The sequence below is a fragment of the Cucurbita pepo genome, chromosome LG03 (assembly GCF_002806865.2).
Source record: "Cucurbita pepo subsp. pepo cultivar mu-cu-16 chromosome LG03, ASM280686v2, whole genome shotgun sequence".
NCBI lineage: Eukaryota > Viridiplantae > Streptophyta > Magnoliopsida > Cucurbitales > Cucurbitaceae > Cucurbita > Cucurbita pepo.
The window spans coordinates 7,680,283-7,692,372 of record NC_036640.1 but is presented as its reverse complement, the minus strand read 5'-3'; the positions used below and the strand labels follow the sequence as shown (position 1 = coordinate 7,692,372).

Sequence of the window (12,090 nt, the reverse complement as noted above, 5' to 3'; positions counted from 1 at the left end):
TGAGTGAAGTACACTTCTAAGAGAGATAATTATAGTGTTAGAAATTGTACTATACTTCAACAAATTAACATTTTAGACGTTTCTACGATATTCAATAGATAAATACATTTTGTTTGAAGTTTAAATCCTATTCTTCGCTGGTTGAACTTTGATTTTATTATAAAATCTTAATAATTAAAATTATTGGTGTTAAACATCTTAAAAGACGAATGCAGAAAGCATTAATTTAAATTCTAATGACTCAATCCATTAATATATAAATTGATGGGAAAATCAATACATACATTCTATTAATAAATAGAGCAAGGAAAGAGACCTAAATTATAATAAATTCTTGAAATAAAAAAGTCGCATAAATTCAATATATAGATTCAAGGATAGCCCACAATCAATTTTTGAACCACCAAACTCACATCAATTCAATTTAAGTAATGTGTACGTTGAACAATTGACTTGCAATAAATATAAATTAAATTAGAGTGAGTGTATATGCCAAGTTTAGTCCATTCCATCTTATTGATGATTAATTAAACTTTGACCCTCTAGTTGGTTTCAAAACAAATTTCCCTTGTACATCTCTTTCAAATTTAGTTTCTAACACCCTCAAGTTTTGAAAATAAATAAGAATTCTCTTTCTTTAGAATTCTCAATAACTTCTAAGCTTACGTGGCTTTTGAGCTAGGGCGTTAAAAATTCTAGAGAATTTTTGTCCCTAAAAGTTGACTATTCTTGAAAGAGCTCGGGTAGAATCTCCTCATGTCCTCCTCCTCACTTTTTCAGGTCGCTTCATTGTCTCTATGGTTACCCCACTGGACCTTGACCAGAGAGATTTCCTTGTTTCACAACTCTTCACGACTCTTGACATCACTTGCTACAATCCTGATCGAGATTTTTTCATAAGACAAATCGTCCAAAAATGGGAGCGTCTCATGTTTTATGACGTGAGTAGGGGTTGAGGTGTACTTTCAAAGTATAGAAACATGGAACATGTTGTGCACAACAGCGAGGGTTGGTGATAGCGCTAACGTGTACGCCATAGGTTCTATCCTCTCAAGGATCTCGAAGAGACTTATCAACCTCGAACTCGGCTTACATTTTTTCTCGAAACTCAATACCCCTCTCATAAGTGCCACCTTCAAACTCGAGGCTCTTCCTGCGAGAGTTTGCATAACTCTTTTGCGAGTTTTGTGCAATGAGTATCCTATGTTAAATCTTCTAACTACTGTTTAGTACCTGAACCAATTTTAGCCCCATGAGATATTGCAGACTTACGTCTTCTAAGAAAATCGGTATCTGATACCTTCACCCATACAAAGCCTCAAATGGAGCCACTACATATTCGCTTGTTAGCTCTTATTATGGGCGAACTTCATAATGGGTAGCTACTCGTTCCAGCAACCTATGAAATCCACTATACATGCCTAGTGCATGACCTATAAGGCATGATTCGACCTTTCTGTTTGCCTTTTAGTCTGGGAGTGGAAAGTTGCACTAATCTGAAGTTGCGTACCAATCATTCTAGCATCATGTCGTGCTTCTGTGTGAACTGAGGAAACCTAGGCTATCTTTGCCCTTGAAACCCGCAATGAAACGGTCCATCATCATCTCTATTCTTACCAACTCTAGTGCAAACCTCGACAGTCTATCTAGCACTTGCTCGTATCTCTTCGATCGTCTTCTCGTTCTATTTCTTTTCAAGGATGTTACCTAACTCCGTTCTATTTCTTTTCAAGGATGTTACCTAACTCTTGAGTCTGGCTACCACTAGGTAATACTTCATTAGGTAGCTATTATTGAAGTAGAACTACGTTTCCACTCATTCCTCAATATCGAGTATTTTTAAGGTGCTCTTCTATTAAAAGTATGTGATGCCTCTTTGCATATGTGTGGCATATGTGTGGCACAATGTACTTGATGATACTCTCTTGGACAATCTAAATATTGAGAGGTCGTCTCTGTAACCTCCAACCATGCTTCTACTGCCACTGAATCAACTTTGCAATCCCTTCCTTGGTACCTTGTAATCCTAGTGAGCCAATTTACTCCAGCTAGAATTTGCACTTCAAGCATTTGGCGTACCTTCAAATGTTTGTTGTGAACACACACAAACTTGAAACTCTCAAATCAATTATATTATAAGATAGGACTAATTAATTATAAATAATTTTAAATAGTAAGGGCTAATTAAAAAACGAAAANCTTTGATATGACTTACAAACTAATGAATTTAGCAAAGATAAAAATAGCAAACTCCAAAATTAAAGAAATTAATAGCCCACTAAATGATTTTAGTGGTTCTAATGTCCCTAAACAAATGGACATCCCTAAAAAAATGGTATAAACTAACCATTTCCACGCTAATGAAATGGTCTATGACCCTCTTTAACCATTTCTCCCCTAGACGGATTGGAAGGATGCTTCAGTACTACACATAGTTTTATGAACGCATCCATCTTGAGTGGTTTTGTCATAATATCTGCAACTTGTTATTGTGTGACACAATGCTTCAGCTCAATAACTCTATCTTAGTCAAATCAGGCAAGAAATGAAACTTCACATCAATGTGTTTGTTACGTCCATGCTTGATTGAATTCTTGGATAGCTTAGTGTTGAAACTGTTATCACATAACATAGTGATACTTGTCTTGAAATTGACCAATTTTTTCCAAAACTCTCTTCATCCACACTCCTTGACAAGCACAAGAAGCAGCTGCCACAAATTATGCTTTAATAATGGACAAAGTAACTACAGGTTGTTTTTTTGGAGGACCAAGACACGGCTCCATCACTGAGTAAAAATACATAACCAAAAGTGCTCTTTTTGTCATCTATATCTCTTGCATAATCATTGTCACTATATACTATCAACTCTCCATTGCCCCTTTTTCGATAAATAACTCCCAAATCTACAGTATCTTTTAAGTATCTCAACACCCTTTTTGTAGCTTGCAAATGCAACTCAGTTGGACTTGCCATAAATATGCTAATGAGAGACACTTCATACGTTAAATTCGGCCTTGTTGTAGTTAGATATATAAAGCTTCAAATCAATTGTTTATGCATGGTAGCATTGACCTTTGCTCCTTCTTCATCCTTTGTCCGTCTAGACCCAAGAACAACAGGGTCTTTCACACTACAACTTTTTTCCATCCCAACCTTCTCCAAAACTTCTTTTTGCATACTTTCTCTAGCTAATATAAAATTTCTTCAAGATTGTGTAAAATCTCTACACCGAGAAGATATTTCATTTTTCCCAAATCAGTCATCTCAAATTAAAGTTTCATAGAATTCTTGAACTTAACAAACAAGCTCTCATCAATACCAGTAAAAATTAGATCGTCAACATATAGACTAACAATCAAAATTTTATCTCCATCTCCTGTTTGATGAATAAAGTATGGTCACAGTTGCACCTTTCAAATTCTTCTTTGACAAAACGTGCTTCAATTTGATTGTACCATGGACGTGGGGCTTGTTTAAGGTTATACAATGTCGTCTTCAATTTGTATACCTTGTATTTTTAACCATTTTTCTCATAACCTTGTGGTTCCTCAACAAACACTACTTCCTTTAACTCTTCATATAAGAAAGCATTTTTCACGTCCAGTTGATACACGTTCCAACTATTTTGAACGGCTAAAACAATTATCATTCGAATAGTATCTCACCTAGCCACAGGTGCAAACACCTCGATATAATCTACACCATGTTGTTGTGCATACCCTTTTGCTACCAACCTAGCCTTATATTTGTCAACTTCGCCATTTTCGTTGAGTTTGGTTTTGAAAATTCTTTTTACTCCAATCTTCTTCATTCCTTTAGGCAAATCTATTAACTCTCAAGTCTCGTTTCGTTCGATGGCTTCTATCTCCAAGTCCATTGTAGCTCTTCATTTTGAACTTTGAACAGCTTCTTCAAAGGTAATCGGATCTATAGTTGAGGTTAATACAACTAAATTGTTGTGTTCAGCTTCTTCAGAAAATTCTCCCCCGCTCACATAATCTTCCATCCATAATAGTGCTCTTCTGTTCCCCACTTCTAGTGTGCTTTCTCTAGATGTTGAAGAATTAGATTCAGATGGCTCGCTGGAAAATATACAACTTCCTCTTCTTTTGCTACCACCTCCTCTTCAGATTCTTCCTCACTTGGGTCATGTTCGCTTCCTTCTATATTACTATCTTCCCATTCGAGGGTATCAATTCTAGCTTCTTCATTACTTTTTCCTCAATTTCAACACTTATTATCTTCAAAAATCACATCTCTGCTTACAACTATCTTCTTGGACATTGGATCATAGAGTTTATATGCTTTAGACTCTTCTAAACCCTAGCAGCACACATTGAAAACTTTTATCATTTAACTTTTTTCTCTTACTTTCTGATACATAACATGACCAATGCATCCAAAAACTCGAAAATAATCAACATTAGGTTTTACAACACTCCAACAAGCCTTCTTAGGAGTCATATCTTTCACTACCATTATATTGAGCATGTGCACGGTCTAGTTTACTGCTTTTGGCCTGAAATTCTTTGAAACTTACTTCTCTGATAATATACTTCTAACCATGTTTATGATTGTTCTGTTCTTGCGTTCAGCAACACCATTTTGTTGGGGAGTGTAGGCTGCAGTAAGTTGTCTACTGATGCCCTTAGTTTTGTAAAAAGTATTGAAGTCATGAGAGGTGAACTCTGCACCCCTATCTGTGTGCAGACAACGAATAACATCACCAGTCTCTTTCTCAACAAGATTTTTGTAATTCTTAAAGATAGTAAAGACTCCATATCTTTCAAGAAAATATATTCACACCTTGCAGCTGTAATCATCAATAAAACTTTTGAAATATCTCTTCTTACTGTTGGAAAGAGGTTTGATGGGTCCCAGATGTCTGCATGTACCAATTGCAACCTTTGTGTTGCTCTCCATAAACTTCTCTTTGGAATGCATCCCTATGTTGCTTCCCCACCATGCAATCAGTGCATATTTTAGACGATGCTTTCAATTGGGGTAACCCTCTCACCATTTGCTTATGTTGCAATGTTCTCAAACCTTTGAAATCTAGATGCCCATATCTGCGGTGACAAAGATAGTGTTGTCTTCTGTAATTGTTTGGAAACAAGTGGCAGTTTGTGGCATGATTCTTGCAAGTAATATGAACATCCTATTTGAAAACGTTGTTGTTTGCATAGTAAGCCCCTTCTTGGGATGATAGATTTTGCATTCTCCATGTTGTATCAAAATAGATACACCTATTTCTTGCCATTGTTCAAGACTTAATAGGTTGTTTTTCAACTCAGGTATGTAAAAAACATAGTGATTACCTGAGTGACTCTAGCAACTTGCAACCTAATGTTACCTCTTCCCAACACTGCCATCTTGAAATTATTTCCAAACTTCACAATGGTTGGAATTCTTCATCAAGATTTGAGAACCATTCCTTGTTTGCACACATATGATTGCTACACACCGAATCAAGGAACCAAACATCTTCTCTCCTTGATTGATTGAGCATCTTCTCTCCCTGATTGATTGAGCTCCACATATGACATCATATGACATCAGCAACATTTCTTCCTCCTCCTCAAGCTCACCATAATTTGCTTCCTTCTCCTATTGAGGACACTCATATTTAAAGTGTTCTAACTAATTGACACTTGTAATACTCAACTGTAATTTTGTTGAATGGATGTCTATCTCTTCCTCGAAAAGCTTCATGAGCTCGATCACCTCCTTTTTCACCGATTCTATTATCGTATGTCACCTTTTGTGCTTGTTCATCACCTATACGTCCATTCAGTCTTTGCTACTTTGCAATTCATCGATGGTTAAAGTGTCTAATTTGTTAGACTCTTCAATCAAACATATAACATAGTCAAATCTTGAGGTCATTGATTAAAAATATGCATTAATACTTTCGCCCTCTTTCATCCGTAGGACTTCAAACTCTTTACTAAGAGTTTGGAGTTGTGCTCTTTTGACTCCTGTAGAACCCTCGTACTCCTGCTTCATAGAGTCCAAAATTTATTTGGCAGTATCTCTATTAAGGATTGTTTCCATAATAGTTTGATCAATAACTTGGAACAAATAATTCTTGACCTTCAAGTCCTTCAGCTTCTGATCTGTAATTTTTTTTTTTTTTTTTGCTTCAATAATCTCCACTCCTTTTGCTGCGGCAGGTATTCTGGTCTCCACGAAAGACCAATATTCTTTTGAGCGAATAAATTTTTCATGAGCATAGACCAATGTTCATATTGGTGATCAAACTTAGGAATTGACGGTTGAATGAAATTGGTTCCAGCTGGCTTATTTTGAATCTCTTACAGGTCACTCTTCTTTTTCTTAAGGAAAAAAAAAACTGCAGTTTCTTTTCTCACAATCAGGCCTTACAACGTTGTGAACACACAAACTAACTCCAAATGTTGTGAACACACAAACTAACTCAAAATGAAACGCTCAAAAAAACAAAAGAACTTGTTGGCTGGAGCTTACCTAACAAAGATAAAAATAGCAAACTCCAAAAATAAGGAAATTAACAACCAGTGGTCCTAACATCCCTAATGAAATGAACATCCATAGATGGTTGAAGCTAACCATTTCAACCCTAATATGTCCATCTTTATCGGTGTTCCCCATAGACTAACTCTATCTTGGTGTACACCGGTATACCATTAAAGACACAATGATGATTGTATCGAGAAAGTTTTATAACGCTCTGTTCGTCTAATCGTTAAATTTTGTAGGGTATTTATCAGGTCAAAGGACATGCATAACATAACAGCTTCTGAAAGCAGACTTCAGTATGCCCTTCTTTCTAACCCCATTTGAATGTAACCTAACCTTATCAAGACCCTTATGGTCCTTAATATCTCATCGAAGATAGCCCTGTAGCTGGTTCTCATGTGGCGAACTTAGGCCTAGTGTGATGTCGTGTCACATAGCTTGTTTGAGCACTGATACTCATTTAAGTTAAGCACAAGTTATTTATGAGTAAATAATCCTAAGTCCTTTGCGATCACCTAGGCTAGCTCTTGTAATTTCTTATGGCTGACCTAGTCATGCCTCCTATTGTAGTGATATCCCATCCTATAATGTGAACTAACTTTTCAGAGGGTGAACAAACTTTTATGTCCTTTAGACTTAGTCAGGTTGCATTGGCACAAAAGTGAATGACCAATATTCTAAGTTGAGGCACTACCTCATATAATAGGATAGAATAATAGAACCTCTGCTATTTTGAACATCATTTATGAAAGGTAAACAGGTAGGTCCTTCCATAAGACTATAGTGTCACTCTGAGTCGTCCTTCCATAAGACTATAGTGTCACTCTGAGTCTAGGAGAGCGAGGTTATGTGTTTACCAGCAACTAAGTTACCTATATGATTCCTCTCCCTTATTAAAGACAAATTTACAATTGCAGAGGTCTCTATGTTCTAAACTTTTCAATAAATCTTTTAAACTTTTGATTTTGTATCTAATAAGTCATTGAAATCTAAATTTTGTATATAATAAATTATTGAACTTTTAATTTTGTATCTAATAGATCGTTAATTTATTTGTATGTATAATAGATCTTTTGCTACTAAATAGATAGGAATACTTACCGTGGTAAATATTTCCACAAAAATATCAATTTAGTCAAAAGAAGGATTAAGACTAACCCACTAAATAAAAAATCAAAGTTATAACTTTTAGCTTTAATTATTTTATGCTGTTCTTCACTTAAAAATGCTCATTTCATCATCATCATTCATATTCTTTATTTTGCTATATAAATGTACAAAACGCTTGATACAATATTACTCTTCAAAAGCATGAATAGATCTAAAAAAAATTATTATTCAAGTAAATAATACAGAGTTAAAATGAAAAATAGAATTGAAATTGGTTCAATCTTCATTGATATTCAATGATATTCAAGTTCAAATATGATACAAGCTACCAATTAATACTTAAAAATAAGAAAAATATAAACTAATTAAATCTTGAGAATAAAATATAATATAATACGGATCAAATCATAAAAGAAAAATATTAAAATATTAAAATATATTTCATAACTAATATATATTATGAATATGTTGACTAATTCAAACTAGCAATAAGTTGCACTTTAAGAAAACTCACCATGGCATAAAATATCACGACTATTAAAACTTAATATTTTTTTTATGATTTAACCAGCCAGGCGGACAAAGACCAAGGAGAGGATTCCCTATCTCGTCCTCACGAGGATATTCGGTTTCCATCCTCACTTCTCTTCTCATCAATTAGAGACGAAGATTCTTCATTTGCATAATAGGTCTTCCTAAAGTTTAGTCCCTATTCGAATAGTGCACTTTAGAGAAAAGAAAATAGCAGTGTTGTACGTGAACAATACCAATGAGAATATTATATAATTACGATATAAACAACATATTTCGATAAAAAAAAAAATATATTTTTTATTTATATATATTTTTTAAAATTGATTGAAAGTTGAAATCGAGAACTATTTTATATTTATTCATTTGAAGTTCTTCCATTATCATAGTGTGGTTGATATAGCTTGCATATAAAGCCAAGAATGGATCTAAGAGCTTTAAATTTCTTCAAAAATTATTGGGAGGAGCTGAGGCTTAACCTACAAATAATCTTTTTTACTTTTTTTTTGGTCAACTCAATAAAATGGGTCATCCTCTTTCCATACGTCTTCTCTTTCTCTCTCTTTGTGCAAGCTCCATTTGAACATTTTAACCATCTTGATCCAATTAAAGGTTGAACACATCTCAATGATTTTTAGAATTTAGATGATCAAATATTATATTAAAGTCCCTTATCCTATAGAAGAGACAATAGAAGAGACAAGATTGATTCTTAGGACTTAACCCAAAATACATGCAAGTAAGTTAGAGTCGCAAAGGAAGGAAAGCTTAATTGAGGATGAAATAACCTCGCCTATCGTTCAACATTTTACAAAGATAAGTGAAAATTTATGTTAATGCTTGAGTTCTCCTTAACGCTAATCATAATTGTATGAGTCATAATATCACACGATATGAAAAGTAGGACTATAACGGTTTGTATCAGAGCTAGGTTTAGGCTCCTTGTATACTTCTTTCTTACTTCAATAGAATCATTGGAAGAAATAAGGATATCTTGAGTCAAGCATAGGTAACAAGTAGGTCTCAAAGAATCACGAAGTTGGATCAAGAAAGAAGATCGAAAGTCAGGTAGTAAAACTCATGCTCTCAACATCTCTTATCCTTCCTGAGTGATTTTTTGTTTATCAAAAGACGAGTATCTCATTTCATCTATTTTTTTTAAACTAGTGGATCAGACTTCAATCATGTCATAAGAAAATATTAGATGTGTGTAGCAATCAAGCTTTAGAAAATGATATTCACAATTTCTTTTTTTATCTCCAAAATTTTGTAACTATCAAATCGGGTGAAAAAATTAATGCTTACTTTCAACTTAGCTAGATTCATTTGGAGATTGATTGAATTAAGAATAGGGATCTTAACGTTCCATGTCTAGGATTCAAAATTTAAATTTAGCAACTAATGTCTCCAACATTCTTTTGTGACATTGTTACGTTATTAATTTCTCCCTTCTAAGAGTATAGACTATTCCCACGTATCAAAACGAGTCCCTTCAAGCAAATCACGCTTAAGTTTAGAGTTGTCTATAATTGAGCCACCGAAAAGAAAAGTACACTTTGTTAGTATAAACAACTTTAATTTATTTGATGTCTTTCTTAGTCATCGTATCCTCGTGATTGCTCTCTTTTGAATATAGTTTTAATTCATTCCTCTAGTGTAAATACTAATCCGACCAAAATCTAAAAAGTAAACCCATGAGAAACTACTTAACTAATTAAATATTATGAAAGATTTTGAAAAGAAATATTATTTTCTTCAAAAAAAAAATATAGTTTTTTTTTTTTTTTTTTTTTTTTTTTTTTTTTTTTTTTTNGAAATAAACATAAAGCTCATAAATTCATCCGATCAACCCGGCCAGTTTGACCACAGAACAATTCTTCGTTTTCCTTTGAAATTCGGACACCTCTCGCTCTTTCTCTACTTTAATGGCGCCTTTAAGCCACTCGCTTCTGCCTAACTCTACGCCCTCTCACAATCACTCCCATTTATAATTCCACTCTCAATCCCCATTTCCTTCACATCCCCGTCTCCAATTCCAACCCCACCTCTCTGCTCCCTCTCCCATGGCTGACTCCGCCTCCTCCCCAACCTCATTGCTCAAAGATGAGCTCGACATCGTCATCCCCACCATCAGAAACCTCGACTTCCTCGAGATGTGGAGGCCCTTCTTCCAGCCCTATCATCTCATCATTGTCCAAGATGGGGACCCCTCCAAGGTCATCAAAGTCCCCGAGGGATTCGATTATGAGCTCTATAATCGCAATGACATCAATCGGATTCTGGGTCCTAGAGCCAATTGCATTTCCTTTAAGGACTCTGCTTGCCGATGCTTTGGCTACATGGTCTCCAAAAAGAAGTATATCTTCACCATTGATGATGATTGCTTTGTGAGTTCTCTTTCGCTTTTCTCTTCCTTTGTGATTGTTTGCTGATTGATCTTTTGTGGGTTGGGTTTACTTTTTTAATTAATTTATGTATTCACCTTGAATCTTTGGTTGGTTTTGAATGCCTGCCATCTGTTTGTGAAAATGCCTCACTGATGTGGGTTTGAACAAATCTTGTAAATATTGATCCAGGTTGAAGTTTTGAATCTGAATCCTTATGTTGTGTCATCTAGGTTGCAAGTGATCCGTCTGGGAAACCCATCAATGCACTTGCACAGCACATCAAAAACCTCCTCTGCCCCTCCACCCCCTTCTTCTTCAACACCCTTTACGACCCTTACCGAGATGGTGCTGACTTTGTGCGTGGATATCCCTTCAGTCTGCGAGAGGGTGTCCCCACTGCTGTTTCTCATGGCCTCTGGCTTAACATCCCTGATTATGATGCACCAACTCAGCTTGTTAAGCCTCTGGAAAGGAACACAAGGTATGCAATAATTTCCATAAGCCCCTAAGTTTCAGTCAAATTTGTCGTCTAATGAGCTTCATTCTCTGAAAAAGGTTTGTGGATGCTGTTTTAACAATCCCAAAAGGCACTTTGTTCCCCATGTGTGGTATGAACTTGGCATTTGACCGAGATCTCATAGGCCCTGCAATGTACTTTGGACTCATGGGTGATGGCCAGCCAATCGGTCGATACGACGACATGTGGGCAGGCTGGTGTATCAAGGTGCGCCCTTCTGCTCCTCTTCATAACCTAAGAAAAACAAAATAGTTCTTGAATTAATACGTTAGATCATATCTTTAGGTTATATGTGACCATCTGGGGCTGGGAGTGAAAACAGGGCTGCCATACATCTATCATAGCAAGGCAAGCAACCCATTTGTGAACCTGAGGAAGGAGTATAAGGGCATTTTCTGGCAGGAAGACATCATCCCATTCTTCCAACAAGTTGTTCTTCCAAAAGATTGCACCACTGTCCAAAAGTGCTACTTTGAGCTTGCCAAACAAGTGAAGGACAAGCTTAGCAAAGTAGACCCTTACTTTGACAAGCTTGCAGATGCGATGGTGACTTGGATTGAAGCTTGGGATGACCTCAACCCGGCTGGAGTTCCTACTAATATGCCCAATGGCAAACCTTAATTGTTTAGTCCAATCATCAAAGTTTAGGTGTTTGAGGTTTAATAACTTAAAAGGGGTTTCTTTCCTTTTGGATTTTGGATATGCATTTCTTGTTTTTCAATCTACTCTTCCTTATATGCTATAGAAACAATAAAATATGGTGATGAGGTTCTAGTTTGTACCAGAGTTGTGATACCCAGAAATATTATGAGATATACAATAACTTATTTTGTCTACGCAACTTTTTTCTTTTTTTGTTGGAAACATTTTAAATTTAGTTTAAAAAATTAAAAAAAATTAAAAAAAAATGATCAAACAAAACATATTGATATTGAATTTAGAAGGTACAGGAAAACATTATTCATTCCATTAACCATCTCAAAGACAAATCTAATTTCCATAAGCTTAAAATTTATAAAAAAAAAAAAAAAAAAAAAAAAAAAA

At 35.2% G+C, this 12,090-nt stretch overlaps 1 protein-coding gene across 1 annotated transcript; it reads left to right on the top strand.

The window, feature by feature from the left end:
• Nucleotides 1–9,997: 9,997 nt before the first annotated feature.
• LOC111789699 (probable UDP-arabinopyranose mutase 2) lies at nt 9,998–11,882 on the top strand. Its single transcript, XM_023670358.1, has 4 exons — nt 9,998–10,529; nt 10,760–11,010; nt 11,085–11,253; nt 11,332–11,882. The coding sequence occupies exons 1-4, from the start codon at nt 10,206–10,208 to the stop codon at nt 11,665–11,667; spliced, it is 1,080 nt and encodes a 359-aa protein (XP_023526126.1). The 5' UTR covers nt 9,998–10,205; the 3' UTR covers nt 11,668–11,882.
• The last annotated feature ends 208 nt before the right edge of the window (nt 11,883–12,090 follow it).